Source organism: Mirounga angustirostris, unplaced genomic scaffold (genome assembly GCF_029215605.1).
Source record: "Mirounga angustirostris isolate CCGP_5_RB_7025 unplaced genomic scaffold, mMirAng1.0.hap1 SCAF_8, whole genome shotgun sequence".
In the NCBI taxonomy this organism is placed as follows: domain Eukaryota; kingdom Metazoa; phylum Chordata; class Mammalia; order Carnivora; family Phocidae; genus Mirounga; species Mirounga angustirostris.
In genome coordinates, this window is record NW_026991716.1 from 62,023,323 (window position 1) to 62,049,615 (window position 26,293).

General features: G+C 36.3%; 1 protein-coding gene across 3 annotated transcripts in view; it reads left to right on the top strand.

Annotated features, from left to right (window-relative positions):
* RIMS1 (regulating synaptic membrane exocytosis 1) overlaps positions 1–26,293 on the top strand; it is a 492,165-nt gene that overhangs the window by 77,718 nt on the left and 388,154 nt on the right. For 2 of the 3 annotated variants that reach the window (XM_045867077.3, XM_064597759.1), the window contains exon 2: positions 8,325–8,405. The exons of the other annotated variant lie outside the window; for it this stretch is intronic. In XM_045867077.3, the coding sequence (XP_045723033.2) occupies positions 8,325–8,405 (81 nt within the window). The remainder of the gene's footprint in view (positions 1–8,324; positions 8,406–26,293) is intronic. 3 annotated transcript variants of the gene reach the window in all.

Consider the following 26,293-nt stretch of genomic DNA (forward strand, 5'->3'; position numbering starts at 1 on the left):
AGTCTCTCTCATCCCATTCAAGTCTGTGATTGTTCAGATAGAGAGACCACACTCAGCCAGGCTTGGAACAGAGCCAGGAGTTCAGACCAGTGGTTCTTGGTCGGGCTGGCAGGCACAAAAGTTAGCTGTGAGGGGTACTGGGAACTATTTATTAATGAAATTGACCTAAAAGCTGTAAACAGTTTCCTCTTTAGGATAACTTTATGATAGTTCCAGGGTTACCCCCACAATACTATCATTCTCACTCCCTTTTAGGCCAATAGTCTTTCTTTCATGGAAAAGAAATGGGTGAGACTTCTATTTGTGAACCTGGAGCCCATGGGGATGTGTTCCACACAGAAGCACTCTCATGAGTACCAGAAGAACAAAACAGGTTGAATTTGCTGATCTACACTATGTTTCTTCCCTCACTAGAGAAAATTAGATATTATTTAACTTTTTTTGATGTTCTCCTTATTTGCTGTGGGTTATCATTCCCAGGTGAGCTTTTGTTGCTGTTATCATTGTTTCATTTTTGTTTTCTTAATTCACTGTAAATCTGAAAGACTAAGTCCTCTGAGCAGGCTTCAGATGTATTTACCTAAATAGCTTGCACAGCTGGGTTAGTGAGAAAAAGTCACAGACTTTGCCCTACCCAGATCTGCTCAGGGTGCTTACTGAGGGAAGCTGGATGATCAAGCAGAAGCAAAAAGAGGTCCCTCTATGCTTGCACTCAACAAGCAAAAGAGGAAACTGCCTGCTTACTTTTGCTTTTTGAGACGTGGTAATCCTTGTCACTAGTGAAAACAAACTCTTAGTGGATGATGGTTGGGAGGAGAGAACTCCCTCAGACATTCTCCACTACTCCAGGCACAAGCAGGAGTGGGGAAGTTTTAAGCAGAAGTTTCTGCCTCTAAGGAGATGAATTAGGAATAGAAGAAGAGGTTGAGAGAGGATTTTCACTCTCCAAAACCTTTCCAAAATGAATCTCACTGAACATTATCCTGTAATAATCTTTTTTGGAGAAAATGGAAATGGCAGTTAGGGACAAATGAAAGGTGACATTTTGGGCACAAATCTCCTACTTGTTTGTTTCATGCCATCCCTCTCTATCTTCCCAACAACATTGCTTTCTCACCAGATTCTGTCCTCCCCCTCCCCCACCTCTTCCACACCTCTCTCCCTGTACCTTGAACTTCTGTCTTTTCCCAGGGCCAATTCCTTCACCTAGAATCTTGCCCGTAACTATGAAAAAGACCGTCTTCCCTCATTACTCCTCTTTTTTAAAATCAGCTTTGGTTTCCATTTGCACTACTTGACTACATCCTCTCTCCCCACTTTCATATCACCCCTTGTCGCATTGATCCACCATAATTCCACTTGTGCCCCATCTCTTTGTACTCCTGGAGAATTCAAAACATGATTTCAGGGCTCATCCTTGATACCTCTGCTACATATTAATTGCTTACTAGATGGGTTTCCCCGCTCTGGGGAATGAACAGAAATTCTCTCTTGCAGGTTTAGTGGTAGGAAATTTCTGGTACTTTTGAGTTTTCTTAAGTTGTATTGTTTTGCAGGTAGCAGATGGCTTTTAGAGAATGTACACAGGTTAGTAAGTAGAAGAATGTAAATGGGACAGTGTGTGGGGGATGTTAGCAGATACAAATCCATAGATATGCATAATATCTCAAGAATTGGTGAATGGAAAAAGAAATTAATTATGTTAACAGAAGACAGTAGCTTGGATAAAAAGGGGTTAATTGGTCATATTGCCAAAATGTTGGAAATAATATTAGGAAACAAAATTAGCCTATTAGCATTTTGGAGACATTAAGGGCTAATAAATGGAGTAGGTTTGAATAATTCAGAAGACCTGGACTTGATGTTTTACCTATCATTTTCTTTTTTATTAGCCTTTGCAAAATCCATTTTTCTAAAATTTAGAATCACTCATTAATCTCTAGTGAATCTTCATCTTGTTATCACCTTTATTTTAGAATCCTATACTTTTTTTGTCTGATTTTGTGAATAACTTCCTGGCCTCTTCAGGGGAGGTTTAGCAACCCTCATCAGTCATTGTGAAAAATGGCCAGCTGGCTTCCCTTTTCATATAATTAGGAACCTACTTCGCCTGTCCTCCACATCTTTTTTAAAATAAAAATTACTCTAATGTAGTTTCTGAGGGTTCCCTGAATGCACATCAGAGGTATAACAGGCCCTGATGATTTGTGATTAGTACATCTGGGTTTTCAAAATACCAACATTCACTCTCCTTCTGGTGTAGAATTTTTACTATTCCATCTTCATCTTATGGGTAACAGTCATCATATTCATTTGTTCATGGTTAAATTGACATGAATATGCAATTTTTAAAAATTCACTTTTTGAAGTAATATTTTTCAGCTTTTTCTCTTTTAGTATTTGTGAGTGGAAATGAGATCACTTTTGAAGCCCTTCTTTGAAAAATATATTTGAAGAGATTTTTATCAATTGTATTGTCTTAAAAATGTATTTTAAAAAATCTTTTTAGCTTTCTTGATTCTTTTTCTTATATAAGGTTTTACTATATGCAGGTGGTCTTTCATTTCACATTTCATAGTGTTGCCATTGGTCTTAAGATCACTCTGCATTTCTAATTTAACCAACCTGACCCTCTGTGTAAATTTCAGGGGGCTGCTTGCAGTAGTGGAAAGGACATCAACTTTGATGCCAAAGAGACCTTGATAAAAATCTTGGCTTCTTAAAATATCAATATTTGCCATTACTATTGGAAAAATAATCTCTTAGATGTGTAGTTTCTTCATATGTCAAACGGGACAATCATATCTCCTTTCAGGGTAGTATCTTGAAGATTGAATAAGATATGCTATGTACATTTGGTACATAATAGGTATTAAATGAACAAAAGAGCTCCTTATTTTCCTACATGTTTAGAAAAATCAGAAGAAAAAGGGATTTTCTCTCTTTACTATTAATGAATTGCCTCACATAAAATTATTTTAAAGTTTTATTTGATAAAAAATATCAGTACACTATATGTTAAATATATCTTGCTGGTTCAACCAATGACTTGACATTAAAGAGTCTTTTCCACTAAATAAGTCATATGCTGGGAAATATCTTTTTTCTTGTTCAGAAAGAGAATGAAACTTAGTCAAACCATATAAAAATACACTTAGTGAAGTTATTCAAGTCATAAAACTTGTTGGCCATAAATCAACTTGTATTTTTTAAATATTTTATAGAAATATGCTGTAATCTTGCAAAAAGTGTTACCTAGAATCTATTCTAAATCACTGTTTTAGAGTGTTAAAATTACTCAAGCTTGAAATCTACAGCTTTTGCCCTTTTTATCTTATTCATTCATTTAACAAATATATATTAAGTGACTATTATGTCGGGTACTGTTCTAGGTTCTTGGCATATGTCAGTGAACCAAAGAGACCAAGATCCCTCCTCTTGAGCACTTCGTATTTCATCAGTGGGAGGCAGTAAACTTTAGTAAGTAGTAGAGCAAGGTAGAGTGCACTGGACATATAGAAGTATGGTGGCTATGGGAAAGCAGTTTATAGTGGTAAGTAAAATAATCAGAATGGGAACCTTCAAGAACTGATATTTGAGCAAAGTCTTGAAAGAGGTAAGGGAGTTAGTCATACCAATATCAGAAAAGAACATTCCGGACAGAGGGAAAAGTTGGTTGGTGAAAGGGATGCAAAGTAAGATCATGCCTGGTGTATTTGAGGAAAGCCAGCAAGGAAGCCAGTGTGGCTGGAGCAGAATGAGCAAGAAGGGAGGGAGAGAGTAGGGAGCAAGGAGTAGTAAGCAATGAACTCTAGAGTTATGGGAGGCCAGATTATATTCTGAGGACTCTGGCAATTTATTTGTGAGTAAACCTGGGAACCATTGCAGAATTTTGAGCACAGGAGTCATGATCTAATTTATCTTTCAGAAGAGTCACTCTGGCTGTTGAGTTGAGAATAGACTAGAGAAGGAGGGCAAGGGTAAATGCTGGGCAACCAGTTAAAGGTCTTGTGCAAATTCAAGTAAATGGTGATAATGTCTCAAGACAGGATGGCAATAATTGAGGAGGTAAAAAATGGTCAGACCCTGAACATATTTTGAAAGCAGAACCAATTTTATGAATTGGATGCAAGGTGTAAGAAAAGAAAAATAAAGTCTAAAGTTATTGGCCTGAACAGCTAGAGAAATGTATTTGCAATCAGCCAAGATGGAGATGGCTGCTGGAAAATCCTTGTTTCTTTCTATCTCTCTCTCTCTCTATTTATCTTTTTTTTTTTTTTTTTGAGGGAGAGAGAGAGCGTGTGAGGGGGGGCACAGAGGGACATGGAGAGATTTCTAAGCAGACTCCAGCTGAGTGAGGAGCCCGATGTGGGGCTTGATCTCACCACCATGAGATCATGACCCAAGCCAAAAATCAAGAGTCGGATTCTCAACCAACTGAGCCACCCAGGCACCCCTCTATATATGGTTAATTAGTGACCTGCAAATCAGAAGATAGTGTATTTTTAAAATTTTTCATTTTCTCAATCTTATGTTATTTTAACTGTCTCTAAGCTTTTTTAGGACAAATGCAGACTAGTACAATAACACTTGGGGAGTAAATACAAATACACTTTTTTCCCAGACATTGTTTGAATGTACTTATCTCCAGTGGTGATAGGAGAAATCTCAGTAAAATTCAAAAACCAAGAAATTGAGAACAGAAATGTAAACATGTCATATCTGTTTGACAGCTGAGTGCACAGTAACTAGTTTCCTGACATTAGTCATGAAAGATAAAACAATTTAGATAAAGTTCAAATTGAGATATAAAGTTTCATAAAATAGTGTTTTGTTTTTTTGCAAGTGGGTCAAGAGGGGTGGGTAGTGATTACAGGAACCAAAATGGAAGCTCAAAAGAGAGAAAGTAATTATGTACATTGTGTTTTTTTTAAGGCATTTAGGATTTTAAACTCACATACTCTGAGTATCTGGAAGCACATTTAGTTCCTGTTCAGAGAGATGAAAAGTCTAACCATAACCTCATTGACAGGCTTGTGGCAGTTCGAGTTTCTCTAGTGTGTACGTGCAGGGAGGAATAGAAGTGGTTGAGTGGGCAGTTGGCAGCCATTCATCGCATTGATTGCAGTCATTCATAAAATCCAGCAGTGCTGAGGGCGGAGTCAGGAGGAGCATTCCCCTGAGGTGGTTGCAGAATGTCTCATTTGCATAAATCTGCCGTGATGCTTGAGTGATGAGGGAATGCTCCCTTGCAGTTTGAAGACTGTTAAAAGTCCACGTAAATCCCTGAGGAATTAAAGACGTTGCAGAGAATAAGAGGTCAGACCCCTTGAACTCCTAGTCTCTTGATCCATAGTAATTCTGGGAAGTCAGCACTTTGGCAGGGTTTGTGGCCTCCTTATGTCTGGCTGAAGGAATAAATCATATGTAGAGGAAGACACTTAAGAGCTACAACATACTGAAATATTGTTGTGTTTCTTAAAGTATGAGGGGTTTATATGATACAAGTTCAATGCATGGGAGATAATAGAAGGTACTGGTGCTAAACAATTTCTGCATATTAGAACTGTAAAAACTATTACAGCTTACCCCTCCAAACTGTGATATGCCAGACACAACACAGTTCAGTTATGATTTTAAAGAAATGTTAATCCACACAAGCTAACAAAATCTCAAGTGTATTATGTATTTTTTATATATCTTATATATCTATCTGAGCATAAAGGTTTTTAAAAAATCTTTTCTTTCTTATATCTGGGAGAAATTTCAGCCAAAAAGAAGTCAAATTAGAAAATGTAGGAATACATATTACCATACTTTAGAGCCCCATCAAATTGGTGGAATAATTTAACAATCTGAAACAATAGGTTTTCCCCCCAAAACACAGATTCAGTAGCCAGCTGTATCACTGTGGCCTTGTGGTCAGAATATATGTTAGTATGAAAAATATGTTGTTTACCTGCTTTTTAAGAATTAATTAAAGTATATTAAGTATATTTAAAATTATATTATTTTTATTTTTTAAAAATTTTTATTTATTTATTTGAGAGAGAGCAAGCGTGAGTGAGAGAGAGAGCAGAAGTGGAGAGGCAAAGGGACCGGGAGAAGCAGGATCCCTGCTGAGCAGGGAGCCTAATGTGGGGCTCAATCCCGGGACCCTGGGATCATGATCTGAGCTGAAGGCAGACTTAACAGACTGAGCCACCCAGGTGCCTAAAATTATATTTAAGTTAATTGTAAATACTAAATTTTTTGATTGTTGATGTATTTTTTTCATTATCCAATGTATAAAGTTCAGGATTCAAATAAAGTTTTTATTTGAAAGATTCTATAGTTGTGCAGACAGAAGCATTATGTCAGCTGTTGTGCTTTTACACCAAAACCACTGGGTACTTGAGATTAGATGAGAGTTTTCTTACAAAGATACGATCTTTCACTCAGGGGGAAAAAAAAGTTTTACTTAGGATCCTACCTTTAGTGCTGGCTGATAATCCACATTTATTAGAATAGAGTTACTTAAAAGCATATCTAAGGAAAACTGTAATTAAAGCGGCTGATTTATTTTATTTTAAAGCTTTTTATAACTTCCTGAAACTTTAGGGAAAAAAAGAAATGAACTAAGACAGAATGTTGCATATGGTTTCTCGTAGATATAATTCTTCAAAATGTTTTCCAAAGTTGGTGATATTTCCGATATTTTAACGAACCAGTGCATGTAGATTAAATATGCTAAATGTACTATTTTTAGTTGAGTGGGAATTGCTAAAGATTTTCCAGTGCTATGAAATGTGACTTTCTGAGCACTGTACTTTGTCTAAGTTAGACTAACATTTCAGAGCTCAGAAATCCCAGGACATTATTTCTTCCTAACCAAGTGCCTACTTGGTAATTCCCTTAACCCTGATGCCTGAATGGCTTTCCCCCTCCATAAAACTAGAACAACAACAGAAGGCTTTGTGGTTCCTGTGGATGTCTTTGACTCCTATCTCTTGACCAGTCCATTAAGAGTTTAGCATTAGTTCTTGACAAATGCCACCTTTCTTTACTTTTATCCTAGGAGGGAAGTATATCGAGGCTTTAAAATGGTACCATTTTCTTTTCTCGTCACGTTACATATTGATTTCTAAGTCTTACTTGACCTCGTTTGGAATGAGCAGTATGTGTGTGTGCACGTTTCTGTGCGTTGTGTCCATGTTTCCCTGTATCATTTCTTTCAGAAGTGGAGAATTTTGCCATGCAGCTTTTAACTCTGGGAAAACATTTTATCTGCCACTGCCTCACCAGTGATCCACTTCTGGAATAATATGACTGGCTTTAAATATTAGTAGTATAGTCAAACCTCCCAGAAGCCTCCATGAGAGTTGTTAAGAACCAGATTCATGGTTGAGAAAGCTGGGTCCTAAGGGGCTTTTCCATTTAACAAAGTCTAAGATGTGGGGTCTCAGCTTTATAACCAAGGCTTCCCTATTCAAAGCAGTCTTTTTTAAAGCTTTTGAGATGAAGGGATATCTGAGCCATCCAAGTACAGCCTTAGATGGGGGTGTTTTCGAATTTCTGCCAATGAATCTCTTCAATGCTTGTATGCCCCGTTGACACAAGGGTGAGAGTATATTCTGCTGCCCTTTGGAGCTCTGTTAAATTGTCTATCCTCTGCATTTATTTAACCTGTAATGGAGGACTTAAGACGCAAAGACCTTTTACTATGTTTTTTCACATTGTGGAGGTATCTTCCCTATTTATTTCATACATACACACACAAAAATACTTTACATATGAACATTTCTTTTTAAGTCTTTCTCTTTTCTTAACTTGAAGGGGATTTTGAACATGGAGAATGTCTTAAGGCTTGTTAGATCTCTTTCTGCATAAAGAAAAAAACCTATGTGGTAATGAATGGCAGGAAACAAGAGTCCGTATCTTTTAGTAAAATAACCAAAGCCACAAGAAATCCTGCCCATCTTTTAACATATCAACGCAACAGCTGTTCGTATTTTTAAGCTTTCAGATGTCATCGCATGGCGAGGCCAAAGCTTTCAGTAGCATTTCTTCTATGGGGAAAACTGCTGACAGTTATTTTATTGGTGCTTAAAGGAAAATCAAATAGAGAGGCTAGCACAGATTTTTATTTGGGTGTAATTGAGCTCTTGGAAGTCTAAGTCAAAATATCCAACTCTAAGGGCTTTTCCAGGGCCTCCAGGTTAAGGTCAAAGGGGCTTACAAAGATTTTCCATTAGACTGTGTTTTCAGTACCGTGTTTAATTTCCAGATGTGTTCTACCCTTTTTATAATTAATAGTGCGTTGTGCTGTCTATCATGCGCCCCAGGTGTGTTGTCAGGGACATGGCGAAGCCTGCTGCCTGCAAAACACCAAGAAATGCTGAAAACCAGCCCCACCAACCTTCACCGTGAGTATGGCATTAGTTTTATTGACTGAAAATGTCATCTCTTACACAGATCACTGGTTACAGATTTATTAATTCACATTGCATGTGGGAGTAGATACTCTGACTGCTGGTGTATGTGTAATAAAAAGGCTACTATTGAATCAGATAAAATGATCTGGAAACATGAGCTCTGTATTAAGTATCTTTGTTAAATGAAGTTTCTAATGCCATATTGGAAGCATAAAACTAATTAGAGGAAAGGGACACATTTTTAGGGCTCTAGGGAGGCAGAAATTCTGTACCTTTTGGATTTGGAATGTATGTGGGCTGCAGCCCAAGACTTTAGGGAAGTAGGAAGGCAAGGTACAAAGAGGGGAGTGTGTAAGTAAGGGAAATGCAGAGGTAGTCCATTAAACACCCTCACCATATTACTTAAAGGTGTGGACAATCCAAAAGAGCCGATTGCCCATGTAGTTTCATTTTTATTATTGCTACCTCAAGTGTTGATACTAGTGAAGAGTTAAATGACCAACACAAAGGGAAGCAGGAAGTAGAAAAGAAACCAAATAAGTAAATTCTAAGTTGTGAATGTGGATTTTGATGAGATAAAATGTCAATAGCTTTAAAACTCTGCAGAGTAACAGAATATATTCAATCTTCTGACTAGAATTATGCTCTTAGTAAGAAAAATTAAACAGTCCCTTAAAATGTCTCTGCAGCAGCAATACTCTGCATAACCATTACAGCCAAGTAGTTACTACTGGGAAATGTCTCCTTCCAAGGTTTTTATTAAACACCTTTGAAGAAATGTGTCCTAAGAGTGATTTTCTGTAGATTTCTTTAGCTGAGAATTCTTTGAAGCAAACCAAAGGAAAGTGATAAAATTGTAAAAAGTGAGAAGAAAAGTAAATTTTTGTAATTCTTCTGCTGTGACTTTTTTTTATAGGTGTTGGCAAAGACCAAAATTAAATAAAACATTTAAATCCTTATATTTTGTATATGATAGTCACAAATCATTTAAAAAATTATGTTTTAGGAAACAAAATTTTGGTAAATAATTTCAAGAGGCTTAATAGATCAGTTATAGATTTTATCTCAATAAGTATACTTGACTATCATCTTCTGCATTTAATCAGTACTTTTCAAGGAATAAAAATAATTTTGATTTAAATGTAGTAAAAAATGACTTATAATTACATTGAAAAAAGTACAGAGTTGGAAGAAGAGGCTTAATAGATCAGTTATAGATTTTATCTCAATAAGTATAATTGACTATCATCTTCTACATTTAATCAGTACTTTTCAAGGAATAAAAATAATTTTGATTTAAATGTAGTAAAAAATGACTTATAATTACATTGAAAAAAGTACAGAGTTGGAAGAAGTACTCTTAGTGATGTTGCCATATTTTTTTTTCTATAAATGTTCCTGCTCTAAAGCCATTTTCCTGATAATTGAACTTTCCTTCATAATTCATGGAAAACTTATGATCCCCACTTCCTATCTTATGTTCTAGGCATTATAAAACATTTTATTTTATATTAGGATTGTATTAGGATTCAAGCTGTTTCTGGGAAAGTTCTTTGGGGAATTAATATTGATTTTTAAATGTTATGTTCCACATATTGAGGTTCCATTTTAATTGGTCCCACTCATTCTAATGTGCATTTTAAATTAGAATTATTAGATATGGAACAGCAGTTGTCATCCTTCCCAATAAGACTTCAGATCACTTTTTTCCCTTTATTTTGTTTTTACTTTCCGTAGACTTAAGAGTTGTAGAAATATGTTGTAATTTATCTTGCACCTAGTAGAAATTTCCCGGTGGGCCCTCTGAGTATAACAGCCAAGAGGAAGCACCTGTAGTTCCTTTGGAGCCTCTATTCTGACCACCTCTTTCCTCACCCAAGCTTTTTGAATTAAAATAGTAAACCTCTCTTTAGGTGAATTGAAGTATTGAAAGTTTACAGTTCATTCCTTATCCTGCTGATTCTCTATAGTGTGCTTGTAATTTGAACTCTCCTTATCCACATATGTGCCTTTCTAGATTGATAAGAAAAGGTCAATAATAAATTGTGGGCTGGGGACTAAGGGTGGGTTTTAGCCTGCAGGTCAGCATTTTTAAATTTGTGAGTCACAACCTTTCAGTGGGTCTGAAAATCAATAAAGCCTACTTTTTTGTTTTTTAATTTTGAATGGAATGGAAGAGATTAGAAAATCCAAGAATGTATCCCAGGTTAATATTGTGGGATGAGTTTGGATTTCTGTGTATGGCAACTGGGTAAAAATATAAAATTTAATAAACACTATGTTTAGTTATAAGGATGCACTAATGGGTTTTAATTAGGAGAGTGGCTTAGTCAGATTTGCATTATATATATGTGTGTGTGTAGGTATATAAAATATGTATTCCTTACTTTGACAGACGTGGGGAAAATGGAATAAGAATGTGATGTGGGCAAAACTAGGGACAAGAAAATCAATTAATAGACCATGGTAATAGTCCAAAGAAAGATGATAACGTCTTGACTTATAGGAGTAGCAGAGGGTGTGGGAAGGAAACATTTCAAAAGCTGAGTAAGGAGTCACATTGGCAATGCTTGATTGTCAGTTGAATATGATTTGTAAGGAAAGAGTTTAGGGAGACTATCATATAATTATTTGACAATTAAGGACCACTGACTGAAAAGTAGAATTAAAGAAGCAAACTAGGTCTAGGTAGGTAAGCAGTGAGGAGTTTGGATTTTGATATAGTGATTTTGTAGTACATGTGCATTATCCTAGGGTACAGGACCAGGAAATAGTATATGAACCTGAAACACTCAGTTAACTGGGAAAGTAGATGACATCACCAAGAGATACAGAGTTAGAAAAAGATAACAGAGAGAGTCCTAGGCAAAAATCAATGCATAATGAATGGGTTAAGGAAAAGGATCCCCTGACTCAGCTGAGAAATAAGAATTTAAAAAGTAGAAGAACCAGAAGCCAAAGTACTAGAGGGGCTCAAGGGGAATCTCCAATCGTATCCAATGCAGCAGAAAATCAATAAATAACTTCAGAGATAAAAAATGTCCTTTGGATTTGGCCATATAAAAGTAATTGGTGGCATTTGTCCTAGCAGTTTTAATATATAAGTGGGTGGAAATACTCTATTTTGATAGGTGTGAGGAGGAATGAGTAGTCAGGAAAAGGAAATAGTGATTGTATATGACTTTTTAAAAATGTTTGACTATGTGGGTGCGGAAAAGAGAGATAGAGAGATAGGTATACAGGAAGTAGGGTGACTACACTTATGTTACTTTGTACATTTTATCTTGCAAGTCTAGATTGATGGATACACATGTCAATATACTTTATATTTTTGATAACTGTGTGTGTAAACTATCCAAATATTCTTTTTCAGCTATTATTAAAATGTCACTTAGTCATATTTTAGACATGCTGCATAAGTTGTCATCACTTAATCAAAGTAATAAATATATCAACAGTAATGGTGGCGTTCAACAAATTGAGTCTTATGCCTGCTATTCCTCAGGTATAACATGCATAGATAAATGAGACAGAATTCCTGTCTTAAGAGTTCTCTCTCAAGTGGGAGCTGACAGTTACATAATCAAATCAATTATAATACTTCATGATAAGTGCAATGTGTTAAAAATGATTTATTCTGTTTGGGGTTCATGTGGTCAAAAGAAAGATTTACAGAGCCTGCAATAGTTAATAAGAGTTTTGAAAGACGAATAGTTCAGTAGGTAGGCAGTTTTGGAGTACAGTCTTCCAGAAGAAGAGAACAGTTACCCTGAGGTCCAAAACATCAGGTTTTGTTGGGGTAATTTAAAACATATGCACATTGCTGGAGCCTGAGAACGTGTGTGTATGTGTAGTGGTGTATTGTGTGGCTGTGTGCATGGGTAGGAGCTCATGTGTGTGGAGGTGAGTGTGGGCGTTGTATGTGAAAGAGAAAGACAGGAGGTAGAAAGTGCTGCATCAGACTCTCTGAAGAACGGGGCATTTGTCTAATTTGGAAAAAGTAAATAATTAATTGTGCCTTGTCTTAGGTTTTATTTTTAATACTCTATTTTGAAACTTGACACATCATTATGGGTTTTTGAGTTTTTCAAAGTGAGTATGGATTTAAAAAGTCTGAGAAACTCTTGTATATTCATCAATATCAGTCTTAGATGTAGCAGGGATAAGTAGGAGAGGTAGGAAGTAGGGCAGATTTGAGAAAATTTCCCAGGTAGTATAATTAGAGTATAGTGATTCATTAGATATAGAAATAAAGTAAAGATGAGGGGAGATAACTCACTTCAACTCAAGAGATTAAGTGGATGTGATAAAACCAAGAAGAGAGTTAATTTAGGCAGGAAAGCAAGTTTAGATTTAGCAGTAGGTTTATGTATTAATGGCCAATCTCCAATTGAAACATCCAGAAGTTATTCAGCTATTCATATCTCAAACTCAGTAGAGGGTTAGTGAGATATACTCATTTGTGAGCAATTACTTTATAATAAAACCATTAGGACAAATGAAATAGCATGGGGAGAAAGTATAGACTTAGAAGGAAAAACTGAAAAAGGCAGTGTAGAGGGTATCATTTGTACTGCAACAAAGAGCAGAGGAATTAAGTAAATTATGCAAGATCATGCAAGAACAAACTTGTCCCAGTGTTCCTGGAACTATCCATGCTTTAGTACTGAAAGTTCCATGTCCTGGGAACCCAAAACCCCCCAGCCCAGTCCTGGAAAAATTGGGATGGATGATCACACTAGAACTGGTGAAGTTGGAATTTGAAAGTAAAAATCCAGAAAATGAATGTATAGCCAAAGAAAAAATATGCTTATACAATGTTTGTATTATTGTGGAAGGTGACATTATCAGGAATAACTTGAATCCATAGAGGTACATGTATCATTATTCAGTCTTTCTTGTTTTGCTTTGTTTTTGTTGGTGATTGCCTACTGTTTAAAATGAACATATAATTCATATGCCATATGTGCAATTCACCTTCCAAAGAGTACAATTTGGTGTTTCTCACAAAATTGTGCAACTATCACTGCTATGTAATTTCAGAACATTTTGATTACCCCCAAAAGATACCTGCTATCCATTAGCAGTCATTCCCTTATTCTCCTCAAACCCAGTTCCTAGCAACCACTACTTTTTCTCTATGGATTTGCCTCTTCTGGACATTTCACATAAATGGAATCATCTGATATGTGGACCATTTATGTCTGGCTTTATCATTTAGCATAATATTTCAAGATTTATCTGTGTTATACATCTATCAATACTTCATCACTTTTGTTGCCAAATAATACTCTTTTGTATGTATATACCACTTTTTTGTTTATCCATCTATCAGTTAAATGGACATTTGGATTGTTTCCAATATTTAAGCTATTGTGTAAAAAGCCATTTTTAACATTTATATACTTTTTTTGAGTGAACATATGTTTTCAGTTCTTTTGAGTATAAACGTATGAATGTAATTGCTGGGTCATTATAGTAACTCTTTGTTTACATTTTTTAGGAACTGTCAAACTGTATTTCAAAGCAGCTGTACCATTTTACATTCCTACCATATGTAGAAGGATTCCAATTTCTCTACATCCTTGCCAACACTTGGGATTGGAATAGGAGATTGTTAGTATTTGGGATTGTTAGTATTTTTAGTACTTGGATTGTTAGTATTTTTTGCTATAGCCATTCTTGTGGGTTTGAAGTGTATGAATGGTTATTTTATTGTGGTTTTGATTTGATTTCTCTAATGAATAATGATGTTGAGCATCTTTTCATGTGCTCATTGGTTATTTATATTTGACCTCTTTGGAGAAATGTTGATCAAAATCTTTTGTCCATTTTTAATTAGGTTATTTGTCTTTATTGTTGAGTTGTAAGAGTTCTTTATATGTAATGGATACTATATCCTTGTCAGATAAATGATTTGCAAATATTTTCTCCTATATAGTGAGTTGTCTTTTCATTTTCTTGATAGTACCTTGAAGCACAAGTTCTTAGTTTTGATGAAGTCCAGGTGATCTGTTTTTCCTTCGGTTACTTGTGCTTTTGGTGTCATATCTAAGAAACTATGGTGAAATCCAAGGTCATAAAGATTTACCCCTAGATTTTCTTCCAAGAGTTTTATAGGTTTAGCTCTTATGTTTAGGTCTTTAATACATTTTGAGTTACTTTTTATATATGGTGTGAGGTAGGGGTCCAGTTTCATTTTTGCATGTTGGAATCTAGTTGTCAAAAAGTGGTAACGGCAGATGTCCTAGGAAGCAAGCCTTCAGTCTTTCCCCATTAAATATGATGTTAGTTGTGGGGTTCCAGTAGTTGTTTTCTTTTTTTATAAGGTTTAGGAAGTTTCTTCCCATTTCTAGCATGTTGAGTGTTCATATCATGGAAGTATGTTGGATTTTCTCAAATGCTTTTTCTGCATCTATTGAGATGGCAGTGCCCTTTTTGTCCTTTATTTTATTAACATGGTGTACTGCTTCTGTTGATTTTCATATGTTGACACAATCTCACATTCTTGGGATAAATCCCACTTGGTTATCCATTTAATATGTTTCTTTATTTACTATTATTTTTGAGTATTTGTGTATATATATATTTATAAGTGGTATTGGTCTGTGGTTTTCCTGTGATTTCTTTGTTTGGTATCAGGGTAATATTGGTCTCATAGAATGAATTTGAAAATATTCCCTACTCTTCTATTTAGGAAGAATTTGAAAAATTACTGTAAATTTTTTTTCAGATGTTTGGTAGAATTTACCAGTGAAGCCATCAGCTTCTTTGTGGGAAGCTATTTGATTACTTAAATTCTGTTTTATTTGAACATTTATAATGGTTCTGTATAAATGTGTGTTTATTTAGGTAAGTGTACTGCATATGAAATCCTCACATCTTTAGAAAAGCTCATATTCAAAAGTTAGTTCCATATAACTCTTGAACCCTTCATTATTTGGGGTTATTGACACTTGTGATTTATAGTTCCTAGAAAATAAATTTAACTCTGTTGTGTATGTGCATGTGTGTGTTCACATGTATGACCAATTTCAACATTTAAAAATTACCAGTGTAACGTCAGAGTCTGGGTTCAGTATAGTTAGAGCCAATCAAAAAGAAAAGACCTTGTAGATACAAATTCTTTAATAATCTTGAGGTTCTTTGATTTGGGTTTCTCTGATTACCTTTGGGAAAAAAATGAGAAACTGGTTTTGATATACAGTGTTTATTTTTACTTTTTAAAAATTTTGTTAGTTATATGTTTTTAAGTCCTGTAATTAATTATCAGTTTCATTTATTTAACAAAAAATGAATTTAGGTTCCAGGTAAAAATGCAAATTATTATTAGTCTCAGGATTTTACTTTGCCATTCTGTCGTTATCCTTTCTATTTCTTCTTTTCTAGAAATGATCTCTCTGTGCAGTGGTAATACACATCCTGGACTGGATCATTAAGTACCATCTGCATTTGAAGCTTTTGACATGGGCATGTGTGTCACACATACTCTTCTTTTCCCCTTCACAGCTTCAGATGAGTCAGCCTTGAATTGACAGGGAGGCTATCTCCAAATTTTTCTTTAAATAGGCATACTTTTTCAGATCTCAAGGGCATGGCTTTTTTCAGCAACAACAGTCTTTGTTCAGATTAATTATAACACAGGGACTTCTGAGGACCAGCAGGTTTGGGATCAGAATCAATTTAATCATGTAAATGTGGTAGCTTATATTTAAGCTAATTTTAAAATAGGCAGCCTTGAGAATCAAAAATTTAACTGAGAAAAATATATATTAATATATATATATACTTTTCCCATAATGTATGAGAAATATACATATATCTTTATACTTGATTGTATGTTTTCTCATTTGAAATCACATCTATCATCAACATTGTATCTTATACTAGATAGCAGATTAAGCAAAACTGTGTCTCTGAAATTGTAAACAGTTGGACAGAGCACTGGTCACTATGTCACTGTACCTTTAAGCTCTGCATACCAGACATGATATCAGGATGTGTATACTAAATGCCCAGAACTCTATCTTGCTGTAGTAGTGATGGCAGAAGTTCCATGAATAATATAGAAAATTGATCAACCCACTGGCAGACTATCACCACCTCAGATACAACTCCATCACGAATACAATGATTCCTCTCAAAAACCTGGGAGAGGCTCTGTAAATACTGGAATCTAGCGTGCTTTTCCCTAGGTTTCCTGATCTTACCCTCTGTACTTCCTGAGCCATGTGGTGTTCTCTGCTCCTAAAGTTTAGCAGATTTTATACTCACTCCTTTCCAAATTCCCTTAAATTCTGATCTCAGGTATGGTCTACTCCTTCAGTGGGAACCTGTTAAATCAGCTTTGGATGAGAAGGTAGCATTGAGGAGCGGGGAAGTGAACTTCTCCAACTGGTAGAGATTGTGTAGTAGGAGAAGCAGTTCACTGCTTGCTTTCCAATGAGTCAGGCTATTCATTCTTCCTTCAGCAAGTATTCATGTGGTCTGTACTGTGTGCAGAGCCCAGTGCCAGGCACTGGATATGATGATGGACAAAGCAGAGTACTTGTCCTTGTAGAAGTTAGAGTGTGGGAGGAAAGGAGCTAAACAACAAATGTAAATGATAAAACTCTTCATTTTTAACAAAGGCCTAAACTGAGTGCCGTGTTAGAGAATTACACAGGGGAATCTATTTAGAAAGCATGTTCAAGAAAGGCTCTGAGAGGAGGTGATGTTTAAGGAGAGACTTGAAAGATTAGAATCAGCCTTGTGAAGAGTCAGCAGAAGGGAATTCCAGGTAGAGAGGATGGTATGTGCAGTGGATCTTAAATGGAAACCAGTGTAATATGGTTGGGGTACTAAAAGAAGGAAGAGAAATGTGAGGAGGAGGGCAGTGGATAAGACTGATGGGATAAACAAGGGCTCCATCTTAGAGACCTCTCAGATCTTTGGATTCTATGTAAGACTACTGAGAAGCCCTTGAAGTAGTTCAAAGAAGGGAGAATCATGATCCAATGCAGTATGGCAAGTGGGTTGGATGAGGATGAAAGAACCTTAGGAGGCAGTTATAGTGGTTTAGGCAAAATATAATGGTGGCTTGGACTCTGCTGGTAGCAGTAGAGATGGAGCAAGTGGAGTTTAGTGATGTTTAGTGGAGTTTAGTGTAACTTAAGGAAGTTTTGGAAGCAGTGAAAGAGAAGAGGAGGGGCAACTAGGTGGCTCAGTTGGTTGGGCATCCAACTCTTTTTTTTTTTTTTTAATTTTATTTATTTATTTGACAGAGAGAGAGAGAGAGACACAGCGAGAGAGGGAACACAAGCAGGGGGAGAGGGAGAGGGAGAAGCAGGCTTCCCGCCGAGCAGGGAGCCCGATGTGGGGCTCGATCCCAGGACCCTGGGATCATGACCTGAGCTGAAGGCAGACGCTTGACGACTGAGCCACCCAGGCACCCCAAGGGCGTCCAGCTCTTGATTTTGGCTCAGGTCGTGATCTTGGGTCATGAGATCAAGCCCTGCATCGGTCTCTGTACTCTGTGGTCTGCTTGAAATCTTCTCTCTCCCTCTGCCCTGCCCCTCCCTTTCCCACTCTCGTGCGCACACACTCTCTCTCTCTCTCAAAATAAATAAATAAAATCTTTTAAAAAAAGATTAAAAAGGGAAGAGAAAAGGAACTTTTGGTTTATACTGAAGGGAGGAGGCTGCAAGTCGTATGTGTAATCTCTGATATGTGTAATAGGTTGAAGGCATTGAATGCATAATGTGTAGGAACGTGTTTTCTCATAAAATATTAAGCATCTTATTATGTACACAAACATATCTTAAATGGCATCTGTAAATGAAAAATTTAGAAATCTCAATTGTATTACTTTAGGTAAATTTGTATAGAACGTCAAATGTTGAAGGTAAAAAATGATGAAAAGTAAAATTGAGAACAAACTGAAACATGATTAGGCTACCATTTTAAATGTTCTTTTGTGATTTTTTTGCACTCTGTTATTCTGTTGGGATCAAAGATTTAATAATTTTGTAGGTTTTCTACACTACAGGAAAGAAATATTCTAACATATATACTAGATAAAAATATTGCTCCTTTTTTGAAAGATATCTCATTTTTGAGTAGAATTCAGCCAGGAAGAAACGGAATATGTTTCTATATGCAAAAGATCTTTTAGCTATATATTTTATCATGAATGAAAGTATTATTCAGAGACAAGCAGCCTGTTCGGTACTATTTTTAGCCACGTTTATATCAAAATGTGATGAGTTTTATTTTTTTGCTGTTAACTTTTTTTTGCATATACCATAAGAGCTGCTCAGTGTTATAGTCTATACTTCTATTACCACCTGCAGTAAGGATCATAATATTGAGCAGGTAGTATTAGAAAGATAAAAGTTTCAACTAAAGAAAAATATGGTTTTGTCTTTTAGAATATAGTCAGTACAGCTAGTAACTTGGAAATAAAGAATACTAGGAATGTTGACATTTCCAATTCATGGTTATAATTAGAAAGTGACAGAATTTTTTTTAAATTGTGTGGCTTTTATAGTCTTCATTCTCTTTATATGATTTCCTAGCTTATGCAAATCATTCTATGCCAGTTCACAGAGTCTTATAAAGCCCCTCTTTCTGCTGTAACTATTTTAAGATAATATTGTTTTTATCTCTGTCTGAATTCTCAGAAAGAAGGTACCTTCTTCAACTGCTTGGGTATTAAAAAAATTTAATTCTGTAAGAGTAGACTCAGTAGTTTTATATGTAACAGTTATGTTTCATGGACCTTAATTAATCGTAAATTACTTTCGCCAGTTACCCCTTGTTGACTGAACTATGTCCTCTGTTAATGAGGCTCTGAACAGTTTCTATTTTGGTGACCCTGACATTGGAGGACCTTGTCCCTTATATGCTATGTCCATTGTTCCTGAGAATAGAGGGTGTTTTAGCTAAAAACAGTTTTTCCCCTCCTGTGCAGAGCATCTGAGTAGAATCCTATTCTTTATTATCTTGTTGATTCTATCAGGAAGCCTAAAGGTCACCTTTACCTTAGGCCTTGGGCCAGACTCAAGCAGCTAGCTCAATGGATCTCCATCCCTTCAGCTTTGTGCCCTTTGCCTGCATATGGCAGATAAGACATGAACTTTGGTAGTGAATTGCCCCACGGTCACTCAGCAGGAAAGGGGCAGATCTGGGTCTATAATCCAGATATCTGGATTCATAGTATAGGATGGATTCAAAATATCCAGATGATTTACATTATGATTAAGGAGAATTTGGGAATTCTTCAGGAAGTAGTGGGTAAATCTTTGCATTCAGGGTTTGAACCAAATATTTTTAGTCCTTGCTCTGGTTCTCACTTGCTGGGTGACACTGGCCCAGATGTCTGCCTTCTTAAATCTTAGTTTTCTTATCTTGAAAATGGAAGAAAATTGTTTCTAGTTATCTCATTGGCAAGTTTTGAGGATGAAATGAGATAAAGTACATAAGAGAGTTGTGTATAAAGTATTGTATAAATATTATTCACATATTCTACTAAAGTAGCAGTGAACAATCTCTACATTATTCACTATTTTGTCCATTTAACAAATATTTACAAAGCTCTTACAGTGTGCTCATGTTGGCACAGTTTGAAAAAAAAAGTACTTTTTGGCTAATTCAGTTAAAACATAGGCTCTATCTTATCTATTAGTGTTTCTTAATGAGAGTAGTGGTATAAAAAGGCCTTGGGGCACTTTTTAAAATGATCCCTCACACTAGCCCATTCTGTATCAAATGCTCCCTATGGTGCATGAGTAGGGAGGCCAGGAAATGTGTATTTGGAAAATTTCCCCAAGTTATCCTGATACACTGTCATGATTTAGAACCACTGGTATGTACTATTGGGATGCTCAGTGAAAATGAAGGTTAGTTGGGATGTGATAATTCCACAAATAAAAATTAATGTGACTATCTCTGAATTGGATCTCTCTCCCAAAACTTATGTTGAGAGAATGCAAAGGGAAATAAATATTAGCAATATTATTATTAGAAAGTCTCTGTGCCTCAGGGCCCAGCCTGGTTACTCTGTGAATCACTGCTATTTCTTCTGCTCTTCTACAGAGTCTTTTGTCCAGGATGAGAACAGTGTGCCATTGCCAAGAAAATAGATGGTTCTTGTGCAAAAACAGGAAGCTTATAGCTAAAGGAAAATCTGTACCCACTGGCTACTTCTGCATTGGTATTAGAAGGAAGGTATTAAATAAAAGGAAAAGATCATGCCCAGGACCTTGGGCAATCTATGCAGCGAATTAATGTTTACTTAGTGAAAAATGATTTTGGTGGATAAATGAATGCACTCATCTATTATGTATATGACAAATATTAAACATTGTGAATGTGTCTAGACTGTCTTTAATGACTTTAGATAACATCACTAGTAATATATAATTGAGGTCATTGGGTAGACAAATTCAGAACATGACATGCTGAAGCAGATCTGTTAAGTCTTATTTAACTCTGGTAATATTAAATAAGATTTCCATCATTTGCAAATGACCCATATATGTAGCATATATTTTTACATAGATGTATTCATTTTTACTCATTCATTCAACACAGAGACTTATAAAACTATTAATAAGATAGAGCTTATTTAAACTAACAGACAAGTAAACAGATGATTACAACAAAGTATGATGATAAGGTTATGAAAGAATTTACAGATTGACATGAAAGCACAGAGAAATCTAACTCAAAATTGGAGGTAGGGAAAACTTGTTAGAGACAGTAATACTTGGCATTTTATCCTATTTATGTTAACAATTATATGCTATCTGATGTTTTTCTGCAATTCTTTAAAAAGATATTTATTGAGCACAAGCTATGTTTTAAATACTGTGTAAAATTGGAGGATGAGAGGAAGTCTCCCAAAGTAATATTAGGTATAGGGTCTGCTCTCAAGGAGTTTATAATTTAATTGTCGAAGATGAGAGATGGATGGATGGATGGATGGATGGATGGATGGATGGATGGATGGATGGATGGATGGATGGAAAGATAAGTTGGTGGCTACACAGGAATAAAAGATACATTACAATGCAAGTAAATGACCAAAGTCTATTTAGCAAAAGAGTCAAGGACCATAAACCTATAAAGGAAGGTTAGGACCTTGAAATCCAGACTCAGGAACTGGTTTTTACTCTGAAGGAAGACAAAAAATATCTGAACACAGAGCTACCCAGATTGAAAGGAATGCTTTGGGATGATGAATCTTTCAGAAGTATGCATAATGGATGATAATAGGGCATTCCTGGAGAGAAAGAGACCAATTAGTAGATGATTAAAATAGACCAGAAATGGTTAATAATAGTAAGGGTAATGATAGTGGTTATGGGAAAAATGGATGAGAGAGGCATTTGGAAGGAAAAAGCAGCAGGCTCTGGTAACAAGTGAATGTAGCAGATAAAGGACCAAGGAAGAGGAAAGACTGTAAAAAATGTCCAAGAATTAGAGTTGGGAATTACCTTAGGAGAGCTAATGAAAAAGTAAGGAAATGGAAAAGGCATGTGGCTTTAGGGAATTACATTTCCTATAATTTGCACCTCTTTTCTGATTCCTTAGCGGGATCCATAGGAAAGAAGACTCTGGCACAATGGAGAGAACTATTTCATATCGGAGCATCAAAAAGGAAAAGAACACCCATCTAGATTTTCAAAACCACTCACCAACCTGAGTTTTGCATAAGGTTAAGGTGTAAGAGTGTCTATTTTTAGCTCTTTGCTGGTGCCTTATCAACTGCGGTGACAAAAATAACTACAATTAAATATTATTCTGTTTTAGGCACTTCGTGTGCATTTAACCCTCACAAAACTCTATAAATTACCCTTACTATCTTCATTTTACAAATGAGAAAACTGAGGCATAGAGATGTAAATTACTTGCTTATGCACTTATATCCACTAATAGTAAAGCCAGGATTCCAAGCCAGGCAGTCTGACTCCAGAGCCTGGGCTCCAAACTTCTTAGAGGCAGTCTGGTAATCCCTTTCAATGATCCAAGTAAGGATCCACAGACCATCAGCTCTCTTCTTGCTCATTCCTGGGCAATGCTGTGGAGGGGTTAGAAGATGATAAGAATGCCAGAGGTTTGTTGACTCAAAGAATTCACTCTAGGTGGGAGTATGGTGGGCATAATACATAATTTGTGAGTAAATCACATTCTCCATGACATTCACCCCAAATTGGAACAAATTCATGGAGGATATAAAATCTGATAGACTAGAAACATGTACAAAATTGTTCTCAGTGATTTTTTGCATTTCACCTTCCTTACATATGAAATAAGCAGGTTCTTACTTGTTTTGCTAGAAAGGGAGGTTGATACATAATTTAAGTAAGAGCTCCTGCAATACTTCAGAAGTATACTAGTCATTTGTCCATAAATTGTGTGCTGTCTTGGGACATGTTTTCTTTGGTTGCCTTAGTTGATTTTCAAAAAATATATATATATATTAGCTTTAAACATTTTTTTGTATCTTGTCTCCCTACCTGTAGTGTTTACTTCTTGAAGGTAGAGGCAGTAATTTATGAAAGTTGTTGGTCTACTATAATACGTAATACTATGTTATACCATTGGAACTTGATACAAATGGCTTTCTTTTGATTCAAACTATGATTTGATTTGAATAATGAGCGCCAATGGACAAATGACTCCAAGATGGATTCTGTTATCTCCCTTATTGTAAATGGTACACTGAGTTGGTAAACATTGAGTAGAGAATATGGAGAATCAGGGAAGAGAATGAAAGCCTCTTTCATTTGTTCCTTTGCTTTTTCTCACTCTGCCTTTCCATGCAGTTCCAGAGAGCTATTTCCACCATCTGTTATCCTTTGGAGCGCTGAAAAGTGTTAAAATACTTGGGCTGGTTTTTTGCAGTGTCATTTACTATGATAGCTCAGGGGATAGTCTTGGACCATATTTATGAGAAAAGTTCAGGCCTGGAAGAAGTATGGCTTTGAGTTACATTTCTGTGTGTATATGTGTGTGTATGAAAATAAAATTTAGGTTTTTTGCAATTAAGACAAGAAGGCATTTAATGTTTTACTTTCAACAAAGTGGGATCTCATTTGTCACTGGATTCTCCCCACTGACCACCACAGAACCTTATACAGAAAGGCACTCAGCTGTTATGTTGTTCGGTCTGAGTCAAACAAGTGAACTCTGTATCCCCTTCCACATCACACTCCCCGGCACACATGCAGTCATGCACTACATCCTTCTTCACCTTCTCTCTCTCGTATGCACCGTTTCCACTCTCCCTGTCCTCCAGATGGAAACCCCTGAGTCATTTTCAACTCTTCCCTTCCTTGTGTTCCCTACATGTAATCAGTCACTATGTCCTGTCAGCTCTAATTCTGAATCGTCTCTCACATCTGTTCCTTCTTTCCCTTCTCACTGCCATCCTCTTATTTCAGATTCCCCTTCTCTTTGACTTGGAGTTGGAAACCTAATTGGCCTTTCTGTCTCCTGTTCTTTGGCCCATCTAAGGCATCCTACCAGCCGTGGTCCAAGCGGCTGCCCTCTCAGAGGCCCAAGGCCCAGGAGCCCATGAATGAATTACAGACCCTGCCCTAACTGTCCACTGTCTGGCTGTCTTCACTCCCACTAAACCTTCTCTTGGTCCTATGTGTTACAAAATTAGGTTATTCCCTACTCACTGAAAATGCTCTCTATTCCTTTTGCCCCTACTGGTTTCAGTATGTAATTTTGTCACCCACACCACCTGCTCACATGCAATTTTCTCTGAAACTTACCCGACCAACCACCCTACCAGGACTTCTTCTTCCCCTGAGCTTTGGAGCACCTGTCTTCCATAGAGAACATGTCATTTCCCATCTCTTCATTTCTGCACATGTCTTAAATCTGCTGAGTTTATGCACTCTATTTTAGTTCTTTTTTATTTTCCTAATTCTTGTATAAGATGGTCAAGAGTGTTTAAGTGGAACTGGGCACCAAAATGAAACCCCCTGCAGTGACCAGTGCTGTCCTACTCTCTTTCATGAAAATACTAAAATTGGGGGTTACATCATGCACGGAAAGGCTCAGAATTGAATGATCAGAACAAAAGAACTTTTGTAGTTTTTCTTTCCACATTGGCGTAGGAATTGTGATGTTTTTCTTTTGATAAAATTGTGAATTTTAAAGCTAGTCCAATCAATGCTCAGTTAAAAGTAAATATGTTTTTGGATGTGATTACCAGAAGAGTGATGTTGCAAAATATACAAGAAAAATGACCACTTGCCATGTCTTTTTTGCCTTTTTTCCTAGATTCTATTTTGAATATGAGATGTGGGCCAAAGGAACTATTTGTTTTTCTTGCACAAATTTTATATTTACCAATTAAAAAAATTGGGGGTCAGTGAGTTGTATATAAATTTTAAGTACAGATATGAAGCTGCTAGTTATATACAAACTATCCTGGGTACACTCTTAAGATAGTCTCTCTTAAAACCCATTTTCATCATATTACTTTTTGATTCAAAATGTATTTTGGTTTGCTGTTGCCTCTCCAGTTAAGGCTCAAATTCAATGTCTGGATTTCCTGGCATTTCCTCATCTTTATTCATTTCTGTTATGTCTCTCTTGCTCACAGGTTTCTGCATGCTTTTAGTAACATGCCAAAATGCATAAAAGATGTTAACTTTTACTTATTGGTTGATTGATTATAAATTACTATTGTTGATCATTTTAACAGCTATAATCAGAATGTATTAGAAGCTAGGAGACTGTATTTATAATCTGATATTGGATTTCTACAATATGTTTCTCTCTGGAAGAGAAGAAGGCAAAAGGGCTTGAGAAACATCTCTCTGTTCTGAAACCCTAAGTAATTCTTGAATGAAATAGAGGGAGACACAGAAAGGAAAATGGGAGGTAACGTTTGCAAACATGCCCAGAAGGAATCAAAGCCAATGTGAAAAGGATGATCTTTGAGAGAATAGGAAGAGAAAAAGAAAGAAAATCTGTAATGCTGGAGCTGTATCATTAGAAATAAGGGTGTCTCTACCTTGTGCAGAAGCAGCAAATGCACACGTTCTGAAAAGATATGTGGGATTCACAGTGATGCTAACTGGGGATTTTATTTGGCAATTTTTGGTATACAAACCCCTTGCCACATTAACTTAGTTAATTTTCTCCCCCAGGAAGAAGGCATTAGTTTGTACTTTTTTGATTACCAGTAGATGATGGAGTTGTTACTCAGACCTCTATGCTAATTGTTCCTTTTATTTCATTGCACAGGGGTGAGTAGGACAATTTGTAAGTTGAATCCCATAAGCCGAGGTGGTAAACCTTCAGTATGTATGTATGTATGTATTATTATTATTGTTAATCTATCTCTGTCATCCATCTTTCCATATGTAGACTGATGGGGCTTGTATTAGAGGGAAGTCTAACACCTGCCACTGCCCACGTTCCTTACCCTATTCATTCATGTTCCCACGCACATCCTCTTTCACACAGACACTTTATACTTCACCAGTATAGACTTGTTCACCAATACACAATGGTGGGCTTAAGGATGGCCTATACTAACTCATGAGAGCCAACTGTTAAATTTTTAAAACCTGGACGCCTGGGTGGCTCAGTCAGTTGAACGTCTGCCTTCGGCTCAGGTCATGATCCCAGGGTCCTGGGATCGAGCCCCGCGTCGGGCTCCCTGCTCAGTGGGGATCCTGCTTCTCCCTCTGCCTGCCACTCCCCCTGCTTGTGCGCATTCCCATTCTCTCTCTCTGTCTGACAAGTAAATAAATAAAATCTTTTAAAAAAATAATTCTTCAAAAACCTTATAAGCTGGTTGTTTAAACAGTGTTCCTATTAAAAATTATATTACATAAACTTAGTTAGGGAAATTACATTGAAACAAA